This window comes from Notamacropus eugenii, chromosome 3 (assembly GCF_028372415.1).
Source record: "Notamacropus eugenii isolate mMacEug1 chromosome 3, mMacEug1.pri_v2, whole genome shotgun sequence".
Taxonomy (NCBI): Eukaryota; Metazoa; Chordata; class Mammalia; order Diprotodontia; family Macropodidae; genus Notamacropus; species Notamacropus eugenii.
Window position 1 is genome coordinate 18839421 of NC_092874.1, and position 27982 is coordinate 18867402.

A 27982-nucleotide genomic window follows, 5' to 3' on the forward strand; every position below is an offset into this window, starting at 1 on the left:
CTAAAAGAACCTTCCCCTGGAGCAATCAGCAACGCCTTGGGATCATTCCACCGTTCGCCCTGGGTGCACATGGAAAAGACATTAGAACCCACTGCTGGCTGGGAGACCTACCAAGATGAAAGGGCTTCTCTGATTTTAATATGCCAGGTTTCAGACAGGAAAAAAGGGACCCTGCTTGGAAATGCACACACGAGAGTTTGCAGTTGCTCCAAATGGTTAATGTCTTCAATCTCAGATGTCTCCTAGCCTGAGGGTTGTTTTATTAAAAAAAATTCCAGAATCTGCAGCGCTTTCCTTGGTCAAACAATATATTTTCCCCTCGCCAGAGGCAGAACTTCTGCTGTGTCTGTTTCCAAAGGAAAATTCCTGTGAAGTCTGTCCTGATGGGTGTTTGGCAAGTGAGCAGGTCATGGGCTCAAGCTGAAAATGAACACATATTTTATTTCTCTTCTCTTCTCTCTCCCCCCCGCCTCTTCTCTGTTACTCTCTCCCTCTCTCTGTTCTTCTCTCTCTCCCTCCTCTCTCATCTTTTCTGTGTCTCTCCCTTCCCCATCTTCTCTTCATGCTTCTCTCTCTATTTCTCCCTTCCTCTATCTTCTCTCCCTCTCTCTGTCTCTCTCTCCCCCTCACTCTTTTTCCCTTTTCCTCTTCCCCTTCTCTTTCCCTCCTCTTCTCTCTCCCTTTCCTTCTTCTGTCTCTCCCACCCTATCCCTCTCTCTGTCCCTGTTCTCCTCTCCCCCTCTCATTAATGCAGAGCTTAATTTGTAGATCCTGAATTTCAAAAAGTATATTTCTCATCCTGAAAAATGCCCTGTTGTACCACCCCATCCAGTCATTTTTCTTGATATTATTCTGGCCAGTGTTGAAGCCCCCGATGAGAGCAGAAAAAGCCTCAAAGTTGCAGGGGCCAGAGGCTTGCCCAGACCACATTACTAGCACCAGGTGAACTATGGCTGTATGTGAAAGGGCTCTGAGATTCCTGAAGGGAATTCTAAGCAGGGGCCAGAATATTTTTCCTGAGCTTGGTCAAACATCAGTTACGGAGCAGAGATGAAATTTGGTTTATAACTATATCTAAACAGCTAATTACTCCATGCCTGAAACTCTGCAAGAAAAACTGAGTAGACTTTCTCAGACCTGGTCTTGAATGTGCTTTTTATTCAAAGGGAAATTATTTCCACTTTGCTGCTGCTGCTTTTAAGTCAGGGGATAAGTGCGGGTTTATTAACTAGGTGCCTCTGGTCGGACTTCGGTTTGTTTGGCTTTGAGTCTGTGCCCAGCAGGGCCTGGCCATCCGAAGCTCTCCTTTCCCTGCTGCTGTCCCCGAAGTCCCCTGTGGGTGTGAGGTGCACACCCTTCTTCCCCTTGTCTTCAAGGGGCAGGTGTACAGAGACTTGGCATTCATTTCCCTGGGCACATACGAAGTTTCCCCCAGGAGGAGGGCCTGCGCTGCTGACTTTTTGTCCTATTTCTATCACAGTGCCTGCCATAGAACCCTCAAGTCTGCCAGGATATCTGTGATCTCACCAACATGGGTAACTCCATGGCCCGCCCATTCTGTACTCTATACCCTTTCCTAAATTTGCCTTGAGGGGTCCACTCAGTGAGAACATAATAAGTGGTTAATACCTATCTGTTGAACTAAACTGAGTTGTTGAACGTGAGGCAGTTTGGTACAGTGGAGTCAGAGGACCTGGGTTCAAATGCAGCTTGGTCACTTATTACCTTGTGCAACTTTGAACAGGTCACTTGGTCTCTCTGGGCCCCAGTTTCCCCAACTGTAAAACAAAGGGGTTGGACTGCTTGGCTCCTGAGGTCTTTTCCAGATCTGCCCTTCTGTGTATGTCATGGACCCTTTGGGCAGTCAGGTCTAGCCTGTGGCTTCTTAGAAAAAATGGTTTTAAATACACATAGTAAAATCCATAGGATGACAAAGGAAACCAGAGGTTAATGAAAACAGATGTAATTTTTTTTGTCCCATCCAAGTTCCCAGACTTCCTGAAATCTATCCTTGGACCAGGAGCCTTCGCTCTCACTCTACAACTCTATCACTGTTCTCTGCATATCAAAGAAAGCTGGGTCTTCGAGGGAAAGAGGGGAGACTCAGTTGTCCTTATTTTCTATCAGAAACACGCTAAGCCATAAATCATGCTCCAGTGGCACCTGAAGGCTCCCCTCTCCATCCGTCCATCTATCTGTATGCCTTCTCTTCCCACACCCTCAAAGGATAGCTCCTGTTTTATGGGGCTCACTTCTTGCTTAGCCTTTCCCTCTAAGCACAGAAGGTTCTCCCCACTGTCTCTCTCCAACAGGGAGGAAATACCAGGGCCTTCCATACTTAGAACTATGGGCTTGTGCTGACCTGCTTTGTTCTTAAATGGACTGTTTATAGCAGAGGAAATGTTATTTGCTAGCTGGAGGAGCTGAAGGAGGAGGAGGAGAAAGGCTTCTGTTTCTCATTTCGGGCCTGGCTTGCCCCAGCTTTAATTATACCACCTCAGAAAAGCCCCTTCACATGCCTGGCCTGTCCGTGTCGTTGTCCTCATTTGGGGCTCAGGGACAGGTACAGGCCTCAACTCACAACTGGCTCGTTCTGAGAAATGACTTGGTTTTTCAGAACAAGGGAGGTCACAGGCTGTTAAGAATGCCTTGGATGGGCTCCTCCCTGCACCTAAAAACACCTGGCCTCCCTTACATGCTCCCCATGCTCCACGTCAATGGAAAGATATTAAATTCTTAGGATCATAGGCTCTCAGAGACCACTGGGCCCAGCCTTCTGATTTCATAATCCACAAACATTTATTTACCGATTGTTTACACAGTGCTAGGCACTGTGCCAAGTGTTGGGGAAAGCGAGAAAAGCAAAAACCCAGAGGAGGGAACTGAGTTCCCAAGACATGAAATGACTTATAGGTCATACAGGTGGTAATTGGAAAACCTAGAATCCAAGGCCTGGTCTTAGATTCAGATTCACGGCATTTCCCCATCACAACTGACTCTCTCACGTTACTATGTACAAGATATTAAGGCATATCCCAGAGGACATGTGATCAAGTTGTCAGAGACTGCTTCATTTCCATCATTCCATCTAGGCCCAATATATGCTTGCTGTTCAAGGTAGTGTGTGTGTGTGTGTGTGTGTGTGTGTGTGTGTGTGTGTGTCTGTGTGTCTGTGTGTCTATGTGTCTGTGGCACTGGGGCTGGAGTTAGGAAGACCTGAATTCCAATCCAGCCTCAGACACTTACGGGCTGTGTGACTCTGGGCAAGTTGCTTCAACTTGTTTGCCTCAGTTTCCTTATTTATGACATCATAAGAATAGCATCACTTCTCAGGGTTGTTATGAAGACTGAGGGAGGAAACTTGGCAAAGTAGAGTGGTATATAAATGCTGTCTGTCATCATTATTACAGTAGACTGAAGTACACTTACTTGGGCAAACATTGATGACTGGTTAATACTGACCATCCATAGAGCTCAACTCTTATGTCCTTTGAAATGTGACAAAACTGAGATTGTGGATGAGTGCAGCTGTAACCATATGATACCTTGGCTGGAGAATATTTCATCCTATCTTGTTCTGGGTTCGTGTGTGTGTGCGTGCGTGCGTGCGTGCGTGCGTGTGTGTGTGTGTGTGTGTTTAAGGGGGTATGCCACAGGACTGCTGTTCCTACCTCAATCCTCCAAAGATCCCTGATTTCACCCATGGAGACCTACACTAGATAAATGGACACTGTAACCTTTCCTTCAAAAGCCAGAATTATGGTTGCCCAGAGAAATAGCAACGGTTTCACATATGCAGATGATGCCACTCTGAGGGCAGTGAGTGAAGAAAAATTAAGAAGCCTCTTGATCAGGGTGAAAGAGGAGAGTGTAAAAACTGGCTTGAAGCTTAACATTAAACAAACCTGCTAAGATCTTGGCACTTGGTCCCATCCCTTCCTGACAAACAGAGGGAGAAGAAATGGGAGCAGGGTCAGATCTTAATATTCTTAGGCTCAAAGACAGTGACTGCAGCCATGAAATTAAAAGATGCTTGCTCCTTAGAACGAAAGCTGTGGCAAATCTGGACTGCATAGTAAAAAGCAGAGGCATCACCTTGCTGACAAAGATCTATAGAGTCAAAGCGATGGTTTTTCCAGTAGTAAGGTATGACTGTGAAAGTTGCTCTCCGGTGAAAGCTGAGTTCTGGAAAATCAATGCTTTCCAATCATGCTTCTGCAGAAGACATTTCAGAGTTCCTTGGGCAGTAAGGGAGGTCTACTCAGTCAATAACTCAACCAATACTTAAAGAAATTAATTCAGGATATTCACTAGAAGGTCAAATACTGAAGCTGAAGCTTAAATACTTAAGCCCCATCATGAGAAGATGGGGCTCAAACTCCCTGATGTTGGGAAAGATTGAAGGCAAAAGGAGAAGGGGATGAAATAGAGAGATAGATAGAAATGGATAGAGACCATCACAACCGCAATAATCCCTCCTTGCCTCAGCTGAAGGTTTTCATGAATTTCTGTAGCCACAATAAGAGTTAGAAGGGATGGACCTCTGTGGAACTCTAGTACAACCCATTTCTGAAAAAACAATTCCTCCCATAACATGGACAAGCATTTCATTGAAGACTTAGAGTGGGGAGAAGCCAGCTCCTTCTCAAAAGAGTCCAGAAGAAATCCCCACCTCGAGGGGTCTGTGCCAATGATGAGCCCTTCCCAACCCATCCATCACTTGTTAGATCTATCGTCTCTCTTATATCATATCTATCCTTTTCCAGCCACTCCCTGCACTACCCATCTTGGTAGAGTACTTTCCAGGGATGTACATGTTGACAATGAGGGTGACGCATGCATTGCTAGCACTAGCTCAATGTTTGGGAGGCTCTGAAGAAAAGATTGGGAGAGAAGAGGTATTAGATTGACAACCAAACTGAAGATCTACAGAGCCGTTGTGCTGACCTCATTGTGGTATGCCTGTGAAACATGGACAGTCTACCAGCACCATGCCAGGAAACTGAATCGTTTCCACTTGAACTATCTTAAAAAAGATTCTGAGGATCACCTGGCAGGATAAGGTACCAGAGACTGAGGTCCTTGCTTGAACTAAGCTGCCAAGCACTCAAATTATGCTTCAGAGAGTGCAACTCTGATGGGCTGGCCACGTTGTTCGAATGCAAAATGTATGTTTGCCAAAAAGACTATTTTATGGAGAACTTGCGTGGGGCAGGTGATCACATGGTGGCCAGAAGAAATGATACAAGGACACTTGTAAGGTCTCTCTCAAGAACTCTGGATTTGATTGTGGGACATGGGAGACACTGGCACAGAACTGCTCAGCATGGCGTGCCCACATCAGAAAGGCTGCCATGCTCTATGAGCAAAGCAGAATTGAAATAGCATGAAGTAAACATAGGGTGCGCAAATTTGGAGTAAACACCCCAAATATTCACAGGGCCTATCTGTGCCCAATCTGTGGTAGGGCATTCTGAACTCATATTGGTCTGATCAGTCATAGTCGGACACACTGAAACTTGACTTATTAAAGTGATGTCATTTTGGTCCTCTTTGAGAACGAAGGACAACCACCACAATGTCCATCTATAATAAGATAATAACTTGTGGAAAGAGCACCAGACCTAGAGCTAGAGGGCCTAGGTTCAAATTATAACTCTGTCCCTTACTACCTACATGACTTTAGGCTGGTCATTTCAGTTTCTTGGGCCTCAGTTTCCCTAGTTATAAAATGAGGGGTTTGACCTCTAAAGTCCCAGCTCTCAATCCAGGATCCAGTGGGATATAAGCCCCTTGAGAGCAGGGATTATTTTATTCATTGTATTTGTACCTCTGGCACATAGTAGGTATGTTTAATAAACATCTATTGGGTGACTGATGAATCCTTTAGGCCCTCAGTACCTTCCATTTCCACCAAACTGTTCCTTGAACTTGACATTGCCAGTTCGTTGATTTGACTTGAGTTGATTTAGGCAGGCTAGGAGTGGGTTAATGGTTGGTTAATAACCAACACATGGTTGGTTTCTTAGTTTGATGGGAGCTCACCTTGCCTTCCCTCCTCCAGCACAGTCTTTGAGTCTGCATGCCTCAATGAGGCAATGAAAGCTTTCAGAGGAGGCCCTTAGCAATGGAAGCAGATGTAGGACCAAAAAACCCCAAAAACACATCAAATGTTTTTGTCAACATCACTGAAACTAGAATTAAAGTCTGAACTTATGAAGGAATGTCTTTTATGCTCCACATAAATCAATGTACTGATCGTTCAATCTATAAGCATTTATTAAGTGCTTAATATATAGGCCAGGCACTAGGTTAAGTGCTAGGAGTCAATTTTGAAGTGTCTATTTACATAAATAGACCATCCAATTCTTGGGTCTACACACACACGCACACACATGCGTGCACATACACACACACATACGCCTGTTCGGCTTTTTCCTTTTTCCCAAACTTTTTCCTTTCCCAAGTGAAAAAGGAATGCAAATTTCAGATCATTTGGCCAATATAGACAGTGTTCTAAATAACTCATTTATGCCCATGATCCACAGGGGCAAAAACCACTCTTGGAGGGCCCCTGAGAAGAAGCTGAGCAAGCACTCCCCTTGGAGCCGTTAATTAGCCAACACCACTTGTAGCTCACCTCCTGGCCGCCATCATTGGTGGATGCCAGCGCACAGACAGAAGATAAACAAATAAAAGCAACAGTGAGTCCTGCTAATAAGCTCCAGTGTGCACAGTCCAGTCTCTGCCAAGCAGATCAGGGCTTAGTGAAGACGGAAAGGTGTTTTCTCAGTTCTCTCCTTCTCAGGTAGCACACAAGTCAAGAAATAGAAATGACCAAAGAGTTTAGGTTACTATCATCCATTATTTCCAAAGTTCATGGTGGTGGTAGTGGGGGGGGGGGAGTCACAAAGCAGGTGAGGCACAGGGTGAGGGAGGGAAGGAAATGTCATTTATAAGAACCATCATCATAATAATACCTCAAGAGAGCCCCTTCCAAGGTCCTCATACTTTGGGCATTTACATTTTAAGCAAAGGCAGCAGTAATGGCAGCTCTCTATTTTTCTATTTCCTTCTGTATTTATTGTGTGGGTCTCACAATTAGCATTTATTCACGATGTTATTTTTAAATGTTCTTGAATGATGATTTATGACTTTACCATCCTATCAACTTAATATTTTGAGTGAGGATAACCAGTTTTTTGAGGGAATTAACCTTACCTTAAGACTATCACAATGCACCATACAATGATCAAGACTGTCTTCCATATATAAATACCTGACTGACAAATTAAGGACTTTTATCAACCTCAGATAAAGTCTATGTAATTTACTTTTAAAATGTCATCTTTATTGGTATATTTTGTTTTGACATCCCCTTCATTTTTTAAAATTAATTAATTAATTTAACTTTTCATCCCCTTCATTTTTAATGAAAGGAATTTCTCCTCCTCCTCTGTTTTCTCAGTTAGCCACCTCTTACAATAAGGATTTTAAAAAGAGACTAAGCAAACCCACATATCAACTGTGCCAGGCTGTGTGTGCTTCTCTCCTGATGTTTTCATAGTATAACCCTTAATGTTAAGGTGGGGCAGCCATTTAGAATGTACTGGGAAATGTGGTGTGAAGTGAGGGTCTAAGCCTCATTTCTGCCAGATTGCTTTCCAATTTCCTCGGCAGTTTTAGGGTGTTCTTTCCTAAGCAATCGATGTTTTCTAGTTTATTGAACATTGGGTTACCCTGGTTACCATGGTTTCTGAATCTCATTTGCCTAGTCTGTCCCACTGATCTACCTTTCTGTTTTTTAGCCAATGCCAGATTGTTTTGTTGACTGCTGCTTTATAACATAGTTTGAGGTCTAGAAGAGCTATTTTTCCTTCGCCCCTTCTTCTTTTCATTAATTTTCTTGATCTTTTATTTTTCCAAATAATTTTGTTATTACTGTATTTCATTCTATAAAGTAACTTTTGGATAATTTTATGGGTAAAGCTGAGAAGTTAAATTAACTTTATTAGGTATATATTATATTATTCATATTTAATAATCTAGTAATGTATTAATTCCATATTATATATCATGTTACATTATATTAATATAAATTTGTTAATTGATATATTAACATAATATATGTAATACATTATGTATTATATATTATACAATGTGTAATATAACATGTTAATAATTTAATAATAATATTTGTATTATTTAATATTATTATTTTGGCACGGTATAGACATTGGCACTGAATATTCCTCCTGCTATTTATTTAAGCTGCTTCTTCCTTTAAGGGGCACTTTGTAACTGAATCTAAACAAGCTTTTCATGGGCTTCGGGAGGCTGATTTCCCAGATACTTCAGGCATTTTGTAGCTTTTGGAATGGGATTTCTCTCCTTTTATTGCCTCTCGGATTTGTCATTAACATAGAGACATGCCATTGATTTTTTTGGATTTATTTTGTAGTCTGGAATTTTGCTGAAGTTGTTAATTGTCTTAATCAATATTTTTGCTGATTCTCTAGGATTTTCCACGTAAATGGTTTAAATCACCATAGGGATAATTTTGTCTCCTCTCTACCTCTATGCCTTTAATTTCCTTCTCCTGTCTTACTACTATTGCTAACATTTCTAGAAGTTTATCAAAAGTTAGTGGGGAGAGTTGGGTAGTCTCACTTTGCTCTGCTATTTTGGGGAGAATTTCTAGTTTATCTTCCTTACATATGATGCTTGTTTTTGGTTTTAGAGACTTTTTATGACATTTAAAAATCATCTCTTTATGTCTGTACTTTGTAGGGGTTTTAACATAAATGAGTACTGTACTTTGTTAAAAGCTTTTTCTGCATCTCTTGAGATAACCATGCTGTTTTCCATCTCTTTCTGTTTTGTTTTTAATATGATTAATTAGGTTGACTGCTTTCCTAATGTTGAACCATCCCTATATCCCTGGTATAAATCCAAGTTGGTCAAAATGAACGACTTCGTGAATGAATCATGGTAATCTGAAAGGCTTTTATTTAAAAAATTTAAAATCCATAATTCGTTAGTGGGATCACTCTGTACACTTCTCCAGTACTTGATCCTTCCCTAGCCTGGGTATTAGGACTATATATGTCTCACAAAATGAATTTAATCGAGTGCTTTCCCCCCCAATTTTGGAGAATAATTTATGTAGCATATGAATAGTAGAGACAGGGAAGGAGAAGGAAATAGCATTTATATATCAAGCACTGTGCTAAGCATTTTACAAATATTCTCTCATCTGACCCCCACAACAGCTTGAAAGATAGGCAGTGTTATTATCATATTATTTCATTATATTATATATTATCATTATTGTCATTTGACAGATGAGAAAACCAAGGCACAGGCAACTTTCTCAGGATCACAGCTAGTAGGTGTTTGTGACTGGATTGTGAACACAGACCTTCCTGACTCTGGACTAAATGTTCCATCCACTGAACCTTCTCTTTGAAAGATCTGATGGGATCCTCCTGTGAATTCATCAGGACCAGGAGCTTTTGCACTCTGGTAGTTCCCTTATGGCTAATTCTGTCCTCTTTTCTGAGATTGTGTTATTTATGTAAGACGTCCATTTGGTCTAATGTTAGTTGAATAATTTATGTTTTTGAAGGTACTATTTTCTTTCTTTTGCGCTCTTCGCCTTGTTAGTGTATAATTACATACAATAGATTGCAACGATTGCTTTTATTTCTGTTAGATCGGATGTGATTTCCCCTTGCTTGCTGCTATTTTGTTGATTTTCTTTTTTACTCAGATTTGGTTAAAAGTTTATCAATTTTATCAGTCTTTCCAAAGAACCAGTTTTTAGTTTTATCCTTGGATATTTCTGGCTTTCAATTTATCTATTTCTTCTCTAATTTTTGGTATCTCCTCTTGGATACTTCTTTTAGATTTATTAATCTAATAATATTATGACAATATTATAATAAAATCTAATAATAAATATCTAATTTATTAACTTGCCTTTCTCATTAAAAAATACATATTCAATTTAGGAATCCTCTTGCTTTCTGTTTCATTGTCTGCATGTTCTATACAATCTTTGCATTCAAAGTCTCTTTCTTCTGCCAAGAGAGGAGGTGAGATACACGTTCTCAGCCCTTTGGAAGGTTAATTCCAAGACATGGTTGTTGTACTGCAAAGTGCCCGGTGAATTACCTGGTCTAGGCCTCAGCTTCCTTATCAATATAAAGAAGGAACTTTCCCACATGACTTTCAAGCTTCCTTCTAAGTTCTCATATTCAAGTCTGTGAGTGTGATTTCATTGGAACAGAGCTATAGCCTCTGCCACATTGTCCTCATTGTCTAGTGGAGGGATCCAAAGGAAGACGGCCAATTCTTGAGCCCCAAAGCCATGGGTGTATGGTGGACCATGATGAAGAGGAAACAGGATTCCTATTCAACCAGGGTTCCCCCAAATCACGCAACAAACACACAATTTATCTAATCACATGGAAATGGTGGCAAAGTCGTACTTTTGTTGGGGCAGGTGCACAGTGCCCTCTCTGTTATTATCCCTCCACATTAGGAAACAGGAATATTAAAGCATATTAAAGTTTTCTGGAGGTCGAAGACAACGTTCAGGTGCCAGAGGGAAATGGATGTGCATGCTGTGTGTGTGTGTGTCTGTGTGTGTGTGTGTGTGTGTAACAGAAGGATTTTTGTGAAAGAACATTTTCGTAGTTGCCCAAACATTAAAAACTTAGTCCAAAAGCCCATTAAGAACCCCAACCCCCACCCCAGGAATGTGAGTCATAAACATCCCTCCGCCTGCAGTCTTTTACTTGGAGCATTTCCCTTTCCATCTGGCCTTCCCACCACCTTCATGCACCATTATCATTCTTTCCAAGATGGTGCCAATTCCATCTCTCAGATTCTCTTTCTTCTCTTCTTCTCACTTCATCAGTTCTGGTCTATGGCTTTAGCCTGGGCTTCCTCTCTTGTCCTCAGGATGAACTTAATAAACTTTTCCTTTTTTCCTGTAAATAGTCTTTTTTTCACTTTAAAAAATTTTAAACACAACAAACATCAAACACCAGCATTTCCATTCCAAAAGGATGGAAAAAGAGGATCAAACTGAGATGGCCTAACATGCGAGGGAGAGCTGGACTTGCAGTTGAAAACATCTGGATTGAAGTCTCAGCCCAGGACCAGGCTGGCCCTGTGACTCCTAGCCAAGCATGCATTTCTAAGCGCCCTGGCCACCTCGCAGTGGAGGTGCTGATCTGCTTTGGGAGAGGAACTCCTAGCTGGGAGTGACCTACATCAGGTCCGGTGGGAAAAAGGAGGATTATAAGTGAAACATAAGTCTCTTATGTACAGCTTGGTTTGGGGGAAAAAACATATATTAAATTTAACACTGTGGGACCAATATTGCCGCACCTGTCTGTGTTTCCTTCTGAAATTCCATCAGTTCACTGCTGTATATTTGAAAAATATTTCATTAACCTCCTCCTCCTTCTTTCTCATCTTTTTTCTTCTTCCTCTTCCTCATCATGATCTTCTCCATCATCATCATCACCAGTCATCTTCTTTTTCACCATCTTCTCCTCTATCATGATCTTTTCCTCTTCCATCATCAGTTCTTCTTCTCCTTCACCACCATATCATCTTCTTTTCTTCCATCACCATCATCACCATCATCATGATCTTCTCCATCATCATCATCATCAGTCATCTTCTTTTTCACCATCTTCTCCTCTATCATGATCTTTTCCTCTTCCATCATCAGTTCTTCTTCTCCTTCACCACCATATCATCTTCTTTTCTTCCATCACCATCATCACCATCATCATGATCTTCTCCATCATCATCATCATCAGTCATCTTCTTTTTCACCATCTTCTCCTCTATCATGATCTTTTCCTCTTCCATCATCAGTTCTTCTTCTCCTTCACCACCATATCATCTTCTTTTCTTCCATCACCATCATCACCATCATCATGATCTTCTTCTCCATCATCATCATCAGCATCATCTCCTTCTTTTTCATCATCACCTTCTCTTACATTATGATCTTCTCCTCTTTCATCAGAAAGACTTGGTCTGATCAAAATGGCCTCATTTTAACAGGCAGAACTCAGCAAGTACCAGAAATAAATGAATAACGAAAGAAATTTTCCCCTCCTTCCCACTTCTGGTGATGCTGTCACACTGATGTCTCTGTGCCTCATACAGGACTAGATTTCCCATCTCTGTGTCCTTGCACTAACTGAGCCTCATGCCTGGAATGCAGTCCAGGCATGGATCTGCCTCACTGGATTCCTCTCCTCCTCCCACTTTGGAGCCTTTCCTTGCAGCCCCCAGTTGCTAGTACGTACCCTCCCTCCCTAATTAACTTGTATTTAACTACTTTATAGTTATTCTCTTCATACTAATTCAGTATGTATGTGTCTGTATCCTAACATCTCATCCATTAGAACATAAGTACTTCAAGAGGTAGAGGTAACGTCATTCTCTGTATTTACATCCATAGCACCTAACACAACACCTGGCACATGGTAAGTGCTTAATGAAAGCTTGCTGGTTGACTGACTGATTGACTGAAGATAACTTGGTATCTGAGGATGTCTGACCAAGCTAATACAGCTTGTTTCTACTGGCTGCCAAATCAGTCTATTAGTTAAATAATCTCAATCAAAAAAAACCAAAAAACTCTGGCAAACAGTCTATTAGTAACTGTGTTGAGAAATGGGCACTGTTCCTTGTCAGTGACTTAAAAAAATCTCACAATATTAGGATTTGTCAAACCATGAGGCAGTTCAATGGTGCAGTGGACAGAGCACTGGGCCTGGAGTCAGGATGACCTGACTTCAGATACAGCCGTAGACAGTAGTTGTATGGCCCTGGGCAAGTCATTTCTGCCTCAGTTTCTTCATCTGAAAAATGGAGCTAATAATAGCATCTATCTTAAGAGGGTTATGACAGCCAAATGAGAGAATAATTGCAAAGCATCATACACAATGCTTTCTAATAGTGAGCATTTATAATTTATATATAACATAATTCTAACAGTTAGCATTAACTATTATGATAGGGTAGCTAGGGACAGTCAGCCCAAAAAGAGACCATCCTTCAGATTTTTTTCGGAAAACTGAATAAAAATCCAGTCTTTTTTTCCTAACCTGACAGACAAGAGGAAAGGAGAATCCCTCCTCCCCACACAAGAGCTGGTCATCAATACATAAACCAAAATAGCAGATGATGATTTAGCCTTACACTATATTTTTGTCAGTGTCCTGTGTTCATGCTGTATTCCCCCATTGACTATAAGCTCCTTGAGGGCAGGCAAAGTATGATGTTTACCTTTGAATTCCAAGCACTAAGAAGAGGACTTTTTAACCAGGAGACAGTTAATACATGTCTGCTGAACTTAATGGAATGGAATGGGTACCAAACAAATTGATAGGTAGCAAACAGTTTTCTTAGGGAAAGAGAGAAGCCACCTGAAACTTGTACGCAGAGGGTGGTGGGTCGCTTCCCCCAACATGGCAGGGTCCGAGTAGAGTCATAAGGACTTACCTGTTGGTGTGCTACTTCGAAAGGAAGAGGAGGGAGTGATGGGAGGGGTGACAGGTGGTGTAAGGCTTCCACTGCTGTGGCGAGGTGGAGTGGACACATTTCCTCGAGATACTGAGCTGGACAAGGTCAATGAAAGTTTGGGCTGAATTTTCTTCTTCAAAGACTCTTGCTCACGACGAGCAGCATCAGTCATAAATCTGAAACATAAACAGAAGGTGAACGGAGTCGTTAAGGTTTGGGGAATCATCAGATATGCTTTTCCTAAAGCAAGTGCATTGAAAATCTCCCCAAATGAATTTAACAAATGTTGACTGAAAACTGCTTTGTTCAAGTGCGACTCCTTGAATCAAAAAATTTGTCTTTTTTTTTTTTTACTGCAGAAAAGAGGGATGTTAGTCAAACACAGCAAGAATCAGCTCAACTTAGCAATGGAAGCAATTTTCAAAACAAAAGCTATGTTCCTCAAGGAATTTTTATGGACAGTACCTGAGAAAGAAAGAAAAGTATTAAAGTTTATCATTCCAAAATTGTGTTAGGTCCATGTAAGCATTCCCACTCTCCTCCATAGATACTGAATATATATAGTGGGACAGTGTGACCCAGACTTACACAAATCTATTTATTACTCCTCAATCAGTCTTACAGGAGTAACACTGTTATTCTACTTGTTTTTTGTCTTACTGATAAGGAAAAGGATGTAGTGAAGATGTAAACAGGTCATCACCCTGAGCAGCCGTGTTTGTGTAAATAGAAGCACACTGGGAGGGGCATAAAGGCTAAAGGGATGAGAAGAGGAAGTGTACTGCGCCCCCCCTTCCCCCAATCAAGTTACCCTTAGGACCCTGAAAGAGTGTGAGTGTGACTGCAGACCTGCCAGTATGAGTACAAGTTAGAGAGAGGAATTCGGCTCAGAGAGTAAGCATCCACAGACCTTGTGTGAAATGCGTCAGATTACACACTGGGCAGAAAACCTACACATCTGTTACAATGAAGAGGCTGAGATACTTCCCCATCAGCTACATTGTAAGTGATGGAGAGATACAAAAGCAGAGGGCACAAGATCCTCTCTGTTTAGATATTTGCTCGGCAGTTATTAAGGCGACAGCTACGTGGCACAGTGCATGGTATACCAGGCCTGGAGTCAGGAAGGCTCATTTTCAGGAGTTCAAATCTGGCCTCAGACATTTAGTAGCTAGGTAACCCTGGTAAAGTTATTTCATTCACCGTCTGCCTCAGTTTCCTCATCTGTAAAATGAGCTGGAGAAGAAGTAGTATCTCTGCCAAGAAAACCCCAAAAGGCATCATGAAGACTCAGACATGACTGAAACAACTCCATAACAACAAGTTATTAAGGCAGCATTAGACAGTCCCTGACTCAGTCAGAAGATTTAAGCTCAGACACTGGCCATGATCCTTGTTACCTACATGAGAACTTGGGAAAGTCCCTGTCCTGTGACTTCTCATGTCTTCATCTGTGAACTGAAGGGGTTGGATTACATGACCCCTACAATCAGATTATTCATGATCTTGCTTCGTGGCCCTAAAGCTCCCAAGAAATGTTCTTCAAGATTCAGCAGAATCGTGATGGTAGTTCATGAAGCCCTTCCTGGTCCTCCCTGCGGCAGGACACCCCCTCCCAAAGAGACCTTGTATTCACGTTGTTTGGATTCTGTATATATTTATTTGTATGTCTGTATGCTGTCTCTCCATCACAATGTAAGCCACTTGAGGGCAGGACCTAATTCAGTCATTTCTTTTTCTCCTCTGTGCTATCTAGCACAGTTCCTGTCATAAAGCTGATGCTTCAATAAAAGGTTTTGGATAAGGGGGAAATGAAGTCTTTTCTAAAGCGTTTACCCGGGACAGGGGTTGTTAACCCGGGGTTTATGAGCTTGAATTTTTAAAAAATACTTTGATAACTGCATTGGAATATAATTGATTTTCTTTGATCCTATGTATTCTCCTTTACGCATTTGAAAACACCATTCTGGGAAGGCTGTGTATGTTTACCGGGTCTAAAGGGTGGGGAGCCCACACTGGAACCTGCGGCACGCTCTCTGTTTGTAACGGGCGTCTTGCGTCACTTTCACTACTGCATCCAGACAGGACAGGCATCCTCTACCACGAAGTTTCCAAAGTACATACAAAGTTGCCGATAGTAGATCAACCTCGTTACTATTACGGGGTGTCATGGTCGTGGGGGCGTCCCTGGGGCTTTCACCGGAGGAGGGCTGGGGAGCTGGGGCCTCTCCCGGCACCCTTTCCAGGGTTCCCTGGCCCGCCTCCAGCCCTAAGCGCGCTACAAAGTTGCTAAACTACCAGCTCGGTGGATGGGCCGCGAACAAGGGGAGGCCCCGCCGGCCTTTCCGGACGCAGATACTGCCTCCAGCACGGTGGAACGAGCATCACGGTGTAGCGGCTCCTAACATCCTCCGTTAACCCTGAGAACGCCTCGACCCGCTCCTGCTCCGAGATGCCTTCTGCAACGTAATCGCGAGGCGTAAAGGGACTTGGATACGTTTAAGCCAGTGGCAATAAAGCATCAGGCTGGAGAGGATGGAGGGCCCCCTGAGCAGAAAGAGGGGAGAGGACAAAAAGAAATGGGGGATGAGAAAGAGAATGAGAATGAATGGGGGGGGGGAGAACCAGAGAAAGAGGAAGAAGCAATGAGAGCAGGGAGAGGGAAGGAGAGGGAAGAAGGGAGGGGGGAGATCTGCAGACAGAGGAAGACAGAATGAGAGGAGGGACGGGGAAAGGAGAGAGCGTTAGAACGAAGCCCCCACATGGAGCTCTTTCAGGGTGCCCTTGCCTCTGCCAGAATCCTCTCCCGCTTCTCCGTAGCCCCCCTCCCTAACTACCTCGTCTTCCTTTTTATTTACTCCGTGTATCCTTATAACCGGTGTAGATACGCTCTCTTTCCTGACAGAACACAAAGCCACTGATTGTTTCCTCTTTGACTTCGTGATGTTTCTAAAGCTGAGGTCTGTCTGTGCTGCCCCCCACCCCCCTCCTTAAGAAGCTCCCCATGACTGTTACCTTTAGGATTAAATAGAAAATGCAGTTTGGCAGATAACGCTCTTTCCAGCTCCGACTCTACTTTTCCAGGCTAACACGCGAGTTCCCTCTACCCACACCAGGGTCTGGCCGAACCCATTCTCCTACCCTTTGTACTGGCTGTTTTCCATGCCTGGAATACTCTCCTTCCTAACCTCGGACCCTAAATGCTGGCATCTTTGAAGTCCCACCTCCTGAACAGATGAGCTTTGCGGTGGACAGAGTTCAAATCCGGCACCATGTGACCCTCAAAGACGCCTAAGATCACCTCCCTCCCAGGGCTTTTAGGAAGATTAAACAGGCCAGTTGGCCCTATAAAGACTGCCCTGGGAGGTGATGGACCCATCCCTACCCCTGGGTGTCCCCTTGGCTGTACTGCCAGCCCACGCTTCCATGACACCACACCCAAGAGGCTGTCCTTGTCATCCCTCTTCCAGGGTTTACCTGTTTCCCCCTTCCCCCAATTCTCATAGCCACAGGCAGGACACTTGTTGACTGATACGTCTGATCAGAACAAGGAGAGACGTTGAAGTTCATCAATGATGCATCGGACCAAAGACACCCAGCCCCCCTGTCCTGGTGTAAGGACAGCCAGGGTCACATGGCATCTGTGCCGCCCCCGCCCCCATCCTTGACTCCATTTGTCCAGGAAGGAGCAGTAATTCCCGCTTAGAAGCCTGGGTATCCATTTTAATTTCTGGATGTGGGTCTGGTCGTAACTAAGATGGAAAGCAGCTCCCTCCCTTGCAGACCAGTCATAAACGGTAGATTGTGCAAGATAAAAAAAAAAGGACTGCCTTTTGGGAGGCGAAACAGATCTGAGGGAGCAGAATGTTCTCAAATCATCCCCAGATCTTCCTCCCATCTAAGCGAAAGGGAAGAAGGCTCAGGCACTGAGATTTTCTGAGATAAAGGGCAGTGATGACTGCCAATGTCTTCCTTCATTCTGACCAAATGTATCAACCCATAAGCACTTATTAAGCACCTATCCAGGCCCTAGTCTAGGTGCCGAGGAACCAAGACATACATGAATTGGCCCCTGCCCTTGAGAAGCTGAGATTAGGAGATAAAATGTGCCTATAGGGAAACATACAGAGGATTGCAAAGTAAATGAGTATGAGGGTTTTGGGGGGTGCCCATCTCCCCACCTCCTGCTTTCCATACTGTACTTGCCAATCAGAGACTGGGGATATCTTTGCAGCCTTCCCAGTGAACTTCCATTATTGCAATAATGAGACTGCTGAAACAATATTTGTAAAGCTAAGCAGCCCCATGCCTAGCACATAGTAGGTGCTTAATAAATGTTATGGATTGGTGGATTCCCATCTCCAAGTCTGGGGCTCCATGCACTGTCCCACACTGCCATTAGTTGCTGTCAAGGAGGCTGTTGAAGCTGATCTGGGGGCAAGGAGAGACTTGGGGAGACACTGGCTTCAGGGAGAAGCTGATGGTTTTGACTGAAAGGGTTTGGTGCCAACTATGAACCAAAGACCCCCCAAACCTGAATGTCTCCAGAAAACAAGACATCTTCCCATCTAAAAGGCCAGCCTGTTACTAAGCCCCTGTGGAGTTATAAAGACTTCTTGGCCGACAGGCCTTGTTAAGTGGATCTCTGCCAGGATACGTGATGTCATTGGGACATATAATAACCAGTTTGGGGTTTTTCTATCCAATTGTAGAATTTTAGAGATAGGAGGGGCTTAGGAGGTGTAATGGTAAGGGAATCTAAAGATCTTCCCTGCCCCTTAATAGGCCCATGTGACCTGCTCTGAGCTATGATCCAACCATAGCCTGAATCACATGGAGTCCATGGTGGGAGGAGCTTGCTGAAAGGGTGGAGCAGGAAGGGACAGAGAGGTGGAGCTGAGAGAGAGGTAGCAGGCAGAGCAGCTAGCAGTGAGTGAGAGTGGGGCATTTTACCTAAGGGAACTTGTTTGTGGGGAGGCCTTGGGGATGGTGATTCTTCCTCTATTGGTAATGTGTACAAACTTCCTTGTTACCATGGTAGAACTGGCTTTCTGGTATCTGAGTAAATATTTTGGTTTTTCTTTGAGGAAGAGAATTTATATTCTGCAAATTTACTGTGGAAATACACCTGCATATCCATGGTGGCTGCTGTGGGTATTGCACTGGCACTACAGAAGGTTGTCTGGATTAATGCCATCATTTTACACACAAAGAAACTGAGGATCAGGCATGGGACATGACCTGGTCACGTATCAGGGTCTTAGCCAAATAGTCAGGACTTGTGCTGAGGAGCCGCCTGACTCCTGGCCAGGGAAGTCCATTCTCCACCTCCCACTACACTGTCTTTATTTCCTTCATGCTCCTTCTACACAAATGAACCATCTAATGTTCTCTGTACAGGCCACTTTATCTTTTGGGATAAGGTTCCCTCACATCCAGATCTGAAAATTGGCAGAGCCCTCAAAGGTTTGCAAAGCACTTCACAGTTATCATCTCGTATAATCCTGACAACACCCTGGGAGGTAGGTGTTATTGTGATCCTCATTTTACAACTGAGGCAAAGAGTGGTTTAGTGACTTACTCAGGAGCACACGACTAGTATCCAGCCTGGTCCTGATCTATCTTTCCAGCTTCATTGACCATGAATTCCCCTCCCACACTCTGTACCAGTGTGAAAATCACTGCATTTTCTGATCTCATTCATATGTTAAATTGAGCCTTTCACAAACCTAGGCAGTACACAAACAGGTGGAGGACTACAATTGTGAAAGAAAATTCTTATTGGGGTCTCCTACTGGAGGAGGCCAGTCAAGGCCAAGCACGCCTTCTCATTCATACATTAATTCATCACAGGATTAGAACCTAACAGTGCCAGGGACTATCCAGCTTGACCTCTTCATTTTACAGAAAAGGACGCAAGGCCCAGAGGAGGAAGCTAGCATCTAGCAATGCCAGAAGTGGTGTTCACACCAAAGTCTTCCAAACCCCACCTACCTGGACAAGGCAGTTGGTAATTTGTTACCAGACTGGTAGCGCTGACCCCTTGTGGCTGCTCAGATATCTGAGTAATACCATTTCTTAAGGTTCATGTGCAAGGGTGACTATGTGTGGCTTTCTAGGATCCTGACTGTAGGGCAAGATCAAGCAAGGAGGGCAGGGGAAAGAAGTGAAGGAGACTCCTCCCCAACCAGAAACAAGTGTTCCTTGGGGAGAGGGAATGGGGAGTTTTTAACCTTAAGCCCAATCTTTCCAATGTTGATGAAGAGCCCAGAAATCTTGTCCCTATAAAAGTGATATGCTCATTTGAAATGAAAGATTCTTTCTGACTTTGCTTCAACTGGGAAATACCCAAGCTGTTTAAATTTAAAAATTATCTGAAGAAATATTTGCTTTGGGTAAAGGACATAATATGGGCTTTAAGCAAATTTTCACACCTAGGTTAAAAATCTTTAAAATCCTTAGACCACAATATCCATTCAGTCCAATATATTAATTTGGGGTTATTATTATTATTATTATTATTATTATTATTAATTAAACAGGAGTAAGAAAAAGTGACTTGTTCGAATCACCCCCAAATTCATGAAAATGAACAATTAAAGCCTTGAATTTCTGGTTGATATGCTATTATCAGCTCCTTCATTCAACAAATATTTATCAAATATTGGCTTTCAGAATGGTTTGGGATTTAGAAATGGAAGAGATCAATGGTTATAGATTCCTCAGAAGGCTCATGCTTGTGTATCATGAATCTTTTAAAAAATTATTACAAATTTAACCAACATTAACATTTTAATACACAAAAAGCAGAAAAAAGGAACCTATACAAAACTAGAAACTGTTGAATTCTTTCTTCAGGAAGAGAGCTAGAAGGAACTAGACATGATAAGCACTGAACAGCATCCTCCCAAAATGAAAATGACTGTCTTAATGGACATGATATAACTGCCTACTGATGGGGAAGGCTCCCAAATCAGTGAGTGCCCTGTGCAGTCAGATCATAGACTGGTTAGAGCAAAAGTCAAAACACACACCACACATGGAGAAAAGACAAAGGTAAGATGGCAGTTCTGTAGGCAATTATGATAGTTCCAATTTGACCTATTTAAATAAGCTACTGAGATCAAAAAATAGGAAATGGTTAAAGGAAAGGCCAGTGGAACAATTTACCATTATCTCTAGATGCACAACTGGCATAAAATGCCATGAAAAAGAGGCCACAAAGACAAGAAATGAACTCAGTTGGCAAACATTAGAGCAAACATTTGGCAAACATTAAGCAAAGGAAGATGGCGGCCTAGGGCTAACAAATCTGGTTGACAATATAAACTCATCTGTGAAATATTATGGAGGAGAATGGTGAAAATTCACAACCTGTTTCATTTTGGAAAATGAGGAAGAATGCTGGGAAATAAAATGGGTCTGCTGGAAGGTTGGCATGAGACTCAAGTAGGATATATCATTATAAATGAAATGGGAAATAGATCAACAAACAAACCAAAAATGGAACAGATCTGGCATCATTTCTATAACATCTCTCCTTTTATTATCTTGGACAGTCATATCACCACATTTAGATACTTCCTTCTCAGTCTCCACCATTCTATATGAAAAGTAGAAACAGCTGCTAAGATGATTAATTTTGTAAGAATGGCTGGACCAGGTGAATTGCCCAAAAAAGAAACAAATGAAGGAAAAATCATTTATTAAGTTCTTACTCTGTGCAAAGCAGTGGGGATTAAAAAACAAAGAAAAGATGGTTCCTGAACCACTCCTATTGGGGAAGAGTGGATGGGGAAGGGTGCTTTGAACTGGGATGTCACAGGAATACTGAGTAGAACTCAGTAGGGCAGCCTACCAGTCCAACTTTCCAGAGATAAAGAGGGAGGAGGGTAGGGGCCACTGTAGAGTAGGAAAATAGCCAGGGTGCAAATGAGTGTGCCTGGTCTTAAGGAGTCTAGAGCTGAGTGTTTTGGCTCTTTCCAGGCATGGTCCCTGAAGGTCTGTTTTGGAGGATGTAGCAGTAACAGCATGGCAGAAAATAACTGAAATATGGTCTAAAGGCAATCAAAGTTTGAAAGCACTGGATGATTTCTGAAGACACCAGAAAGAGAACAAGATACCATTTATTTATTTATTTTTTTGAGACTGTCTCCCTCTCTTGTCAGGCTGGAAGTTCAGTGGCCACTCATGGATCTGATCCCACTGCCAATCTACACAGAAGCTTTGACCTGCTCCATTAACAACTTGGGCTGTCTTGTCCCTCCCTAGGTAGTTTGATGTTCCTGAGGGCTCGCCATATTGGTGATAGACTTACTTCAGGCACCCAGTTGGTCTCAGCCCTCTTGCAACTCAGTACTCAAACTCCAAAGCAATCCAGCAGCAGTGTCTCCCTAGTAGCTGGGATGACAGGCGTGGCCCTCTTCTCAGAACCTACACAAAGGTGAAAGGGCATCCGAGGAGTGGTTCCTAGTCAAAGGTCCAGTGCAGAGTCTTCTGCATTTGGGTTCAAAAGCGTGGGAATGGGAATTAAAGACTCTGTACTTGGGGAGATGTTATAAAGTTCCCCGGACATGATAGAGGGTCGTGTTCAAGGCTTCCTTTGAGAAGCCGCATGGGAAATTAAAACAACAGAACATTTAAAAGCCTTGTTTTATACTTTCCATGTCCCTTTGGGCACTATCATTTTTTTCAATGAAAATCAAATTTGTGAAAGCAAGAAGGCTTTAAGGAAGGAGGTGGGGAGGAAGGAGAGGGGGTCTGGCAGACACTGTAGAATCCCACGAGCTCCAAATCTGGCAACGGATCCCTCCAAGCAACGAGATTTCTCAAGTAACAACAGCAGTCAGACTCTGGTGCCTGGAGAACCCAACTGACCAGCTCCATGGGTCTTTTCTTTGGCTACTATTATGCTGGAGCCTGTGAGGATATGGGAAGAAGGTGGGCCAGGAAGAAGGCTGAAATGTGCCGCACTGCACTTGAACAGAGGGCATGAGAAATGTCAGGAGGATTACAGGGTATGTTTCAGGATGCAGTCACGTGTGGCCCACATGTCAAAGAATCCGGCTGCTCTCCACTGATGAGCATTCAGACCAGAAGGCACATCTGCGGGCAAAGCCAGGGGCTGCCTCCCCATGTCTGAGTAGCAACTTACATCCGTGGTTAAGCTGAACATGGATCGGATTCAACAGCCGGATGGTGAAATATAACCTGAAAACAGCAAGGAGTGTACATTTCGAGAGTGTTAATTCATTAGGGGGATTTGCTGTTTGAATGATCTGCAGAACATGATTAGAAACATATTCCTTTTTTAGGAAGTGGAAGGAAGACCATGTAAAAGATGGGAAAAAAGAGAATAACTTTAAAAATATTTTTATTTGTTCTATTAACTATTTCCCAATTTCATGTAAAAATTTCTAACAATCATTTTTTTAAATTTTGTGTTCCAAATTCTCTCTCTCCTTTTCACCCTTGACCCCTCCTTGAAAAGGAAAGCAATTTGGTTTCAATTGTACATGTGAGGTCACACAAAACATATTTCCATATTAGTCATGTTGCAAAAGAAAACACAAACAAAAATAAATACGTTCTTAAAAAGTCTGCTTCAATCTGTACTCAGAGTTCACTAGAGACAGCATTTTTCATTATGGCTCCTTTGGAATTGTCTTGGCTCAGTGTCTTGATCAGAGAAGCCGGGTCTTTACAGTTGATCATTGTACAATATTGGTGTTTGTATTTCTGCTGGTTCTGTTCACTTTACCATGCGTCAATTCATGTGAGTCTTTCCAAGTTTTTCTGAAATCATCTTGCTTGTCGTTTCTTGTAGCACAACAGTATTCCATCACAATCACATACCACGACTTGTCCAGTCATTCCCTATTTGATAGGCATCCCCTTGCTTCCCAATTCTTTGCCACCATAAAAAGAGCTGCTATAAATATTTCTGTACAAACAGGTCCTTTCCCCTTTTCTTTGATCTCTTTAGGATACAGACCTAGCAGGATACACACAGTTTATAACCCTGTGGACGCAGTTCCATATTGTTCTCCAGGATGGTTGGACTAGTTCATAACTCCACCAATGCATTAGTATGTCAATTTTTCCACATCTTTGCCAGCATTTGTCATTTTCTTTTTTTGTCATATTATCCAATCTGATCAGTGTAAAGTGGTACCTCAGAGTTGTTTTAATTTGCATTTCTCTAATCAGCAGTGATTTAGAATATTTTTTATATGACTAACTGATTTCTTCTTCTGAAAACTGCCTGGTCCTTTGACCATTTAGCAACTGGAGAATGGCTCTTGCCTTTATAAATTTGGCTCAGTTCCCTATATACTTGAGAAATAAGGCCTTCATCAGGGAAACTTGATGCAAATTCACCCCCTCCCCCATTTTCCTATTTTCTTTCTGATTTTGGTTGTATTAGTCTTGTTTGTGTAAAAGCCTTTTAATTTCCTATAATAAAAATCATCTATTTGATTTCCTGTTTGGTCATAAACTCTTCCCCTTTCCATAGATCTGACAGGTACATTTTTCCATGCTCTTCTAATTTACTTATGCTTTCACCCAAAAAAAGAGTATTAGAAATTGATATGAGTTCTAGAAAGTTTTAGAAGGCTATGGCTGAGGCTCCTATTTGGAATGGTAATCTACAACCAACACCATCTTTTCAGGAATCTGACTCACAAAATGACAACCATAACCAAAAGCTGATTCCAGCTTAGGCAGGAATAATTAGTAAAAATCCTACTGCCACCTCACTGTCTATGGCACTAGCTTTCTTTATTGCTAATAAGTAGCTCTAAGGGATTGAATGGAAGTTCCCCAAGAACAGGGCTTGTCATTAAAACAAAAACTCTTTTCATCCCCAGCACTCGGCACAGTACCTTGTACACAGTAGGTACTTAATCAAGACTAGTTGAATGAAACTCTACAGATTCAGCCCAAGATGAACTATGTAACTAGCTCATTCTAATGGATATTATTGGATGAGCAGAGGCTGGAGTTGGAAAGCCTAAGTCCAAATATCTGTTCAGTTTCCAAGAATCTGTGTGACTTTGTGAAAATTAAATCACTTCTCTGGGCTTTTGTAAACCTTAGAGAGCTTTATATACATACGTAAACATAATATATATTCATAAAGAGTTTTATAAATGCTAGCCACTGCTCTTTGCTCTTATTAATACTATCCATGAAATAAGGGGTTAGAGTGTTAGACAAAATCTCTACCAGCTCAAAAATTTTCAGCTTCAACTATTTTAATTCACAGGTGAATTTAAGTGAGCATGGATGAAAATAACTTGAATGAATGCCTCTGAATGTGTGATTTTAGAATATTAATTATCTCTCTCAAAGCAAAGCACTGGGCAAGTCAATTCTATTCTGCAGGGCTTGGTTTTCTAATCTTTAAAATGTGGCAGTAGTAGACCAGATAATTTTTAAGGCCCCTTCTAGCTTTAAATTTCTATCATTAATTTCTGAAAATGAAGCACAGAAATCTTATGCAAAATCAACCAACACAGTGACTCAGTAGGACAGTGTATGCAGCTTTCCGATCCCTGCACCTCAGCTGTCTCTCCGCTTAGAGGAAGGGTCCTCCATTATTTCTCTGGAACAAGATCAGTCACTTAATTTGAATTCAGGTGCCTTTTAAGTGGTATTTTCATTTCTAGATCTCTGCGTTCACTGTTCTCCTGGTTCTACCATTCCAATCTGTCTCCCACCCTGCTATGGGTGATCTGACTATATCTCTCTCCCCTACTTGATAGACTAAGACTGCCATGGCCCTCTAACACCTACAGCAGCAAGTACCAAATCTGTTCAGCATTTAAAGTCATATGGTACCACTCTTGGAATATCAGTATTAAATAGATGGGCCTATGTTTCCATGGGAGGCTTCAGCTCACTAAAAGAGCTCCATAAATTTCTCAAAGAAAATTCAGTGCATTCTCCTCCTGTTCAACTCTGGGCCCAAACTGTCCATCTCTGTCCCAGATGTACCAACATATAGAAAGCGCAAATATCTATTTTCATTGAGGTAAAAGGCATCCTTCAACCACTGGGTCTTTTCTGTGGGGCCCAAGGATTCTTGATGGTTACAGATCTCCTCCAGGAGGCTCTTTAAAAGCAATCCAATGTCACCCACGCAGGAGCATTTGGAGGACCTCGCCATCCCCAGGGAATCCCTCCCTTCAGCTTAGGTTCTGGGCTTCGTCTTCCCTATCACAGTGCTGACCACATTTGGTGAACATACATCACCCTGCTTTATGATTCAGTTGCTGTTTATGACCACGGGGTGTTGAAGAGTGTTATATGTTATTAAATCTTTCAAGCAATCTTGAATGACTTGGATGGATGGATGAGAAACATTCCTGTAGGGCAGAGTTCTGATCTATTGAATCAAATACATTTTCATAATTAACAGTGGATAAGCATGGCATCACTCAGCCCACTGCAAAATGGTAAAGATGAGGTTCACTGGTTAATGTTGCATACCAAGTCACGCTTCTTCTCTATTAAGGGATGGCTTCTATTCATGTAGATCATGAAGATTTTGGATAGATGGGAGAATAAGTATATCAGCCAATAATCATGGATGTTTCTCGGTTACCTTTTGGGGGTATTGATAAGATTTGGGATTTCTTTCCAGGCCTTTAGCATCCATTCCTCCTTCAAATGCCTTGCATGGTGATTCCTTAGAGCTCTCCCAAGAGTGCTGCCCTGGCATGGATCTGTAGATACATCCAATTATGCTGTTTTATCTGCCTTTTTTTTTTTAAAGTGACACTCTACTTCTCCTATAATCACATTAAGAGCTGTTAAGGTCTAAATGTGGTGATCCCACAGTCCTAGAGGATAAAAATAATTAAAATACTCTTGGCAGATCTTTTCCCATTTTTCTTCTATTTGTTCTCCTTTTTCCATTTTCACCCTTATGTGCTCCTGGGATAATTTTGGTCAGCCAGATGTCTTCTCAAGCTTTCTTTAAACTGAATTTACTTTCCACTGCTTAATGAGCTGATACTGCTCACAACCAGCCATTATAGCTCTGTAAAATTTTACAAAATATATTCATATTCTAAACTAGTATTGCCTTTGGCTACCATCTCTCTCTACTCAGCAAATAAGTCAAATGTTTGCCAACTAAGGTGCTTTTTGAGGTCTTTTGGTCTTATAGCAACAGAATTACATGAAGTAAACTTCTGTATAAAATTATTATAGTTAGTGTCGATGCCATTTCTGTTGTCTGTTTTCCACTTTTCATTGTCAACTGTGTTCAAATACTTCAGAACTGAGTTGTTTCAAGTGGAGGCCAAGTCTTTTTCTTACTAGAACTCTTTCTTCAAGTCTGTTTTAAAAAACACTCATTCTGATCTTTGCTCTGACAAGTCAGTAGTCTGACTGTTCACAGACAGCTGATTCACAACAATAACAAGTCTTTTCCTATATGTTAAATACAATTTATTCCATTAAAATGCTATTTTGTGCTCATCATGTCCTGTGCCTACACATTCTTTTCCTGAAAGAAGTATTTATGATACAGACGTGAGGCTTCTGTATAATCTATGAGTCTTTGGCCTCTCTTATTATTGGACCGTGCTTTCCTCACATAATCTTTTTCATACTCAGACTTTCCCATCCAGATATTACCGAGTATTTGTAAAGAAAGGCAGTTTTGCAATTTTTAGGAATAGCTGTGTCCTAGAATAATGGTTACTGGCACATATAGCACTTGATATAGAACAGCTCACTCGAGCTCCACAACTAACCTGGGAGTTTAGAAATGAAATGAAACATTCTCCCAATTTTGCAGATAAGGAAATCAAGGAACAGGCAGTAAGTACTACTACTGCCCAGGCAGCGAGTAGATAGAGTGATGAACTGAGAGTCAGGAAGGCTTGAGTTTAAATCTGGCCTCAGATTATAGCTGTGTGACCCTGGGCAGATCATTAAGCCTCTGTTTACCTCCGTTTTCTTCTTGATAAAATGGGGATAATAAACACACCTCCCAGTCAAACTTGATGTGAGAATAAATTATGTACACACACACACACACACACATGTGTATATACATACATACACACACACACACAAAGCACTTGGTAAATCTTAAAGCACTATAGTTACTACTACCACCACCACTACTGCTGCCACTACTACTACCACCCACCACCATGACCACCTATGAGAACTGCTAATGAGCATCAGAGGCAGAATTCTAACTCAGGTCTCTCCTGACTCTAGCACTTTGCCCCCCCCCCCCCAATACCAGACTGCCTTATAACAAATAATGATGACGGTCTTTTATATAGTACTGTAAAGTTTGCAGACAAATCCTTCCTCAGACACTCACCAAACTATGTGTTTGTTACATAACCTTCTTTAGTCTCAGTTTCCTTATCTGTAAAATAGGGACAGTAAC

General features: G+C 42.1%; 1 protein-coding gene across 5 annotated transcripts in view; it reads right to left on the reverse strand.

The window, feature by feature from the left end:
- The window catches only part of JAZF1 (JAZF zinc finger 1), a 269317-nt gene that overhangs the window by 26242 nt on the left and 215093 nt on the right, over window positions 1-27982 (reverse strand). For all 5 annotated transcript variants that reach the window (XM_072651019.1, XM_072651020.1, XM_072651021.1 and 2 more), the window contains one exon: window positions 13540-13736. In XM_072651019.1, coding sequence (XP_072507120.1) covers window positions 13540-13736 — 197 coding nt within the window. The remainder of the gene's footprint in view (window positions 1-13539; window positions 13737-27982) is intronic.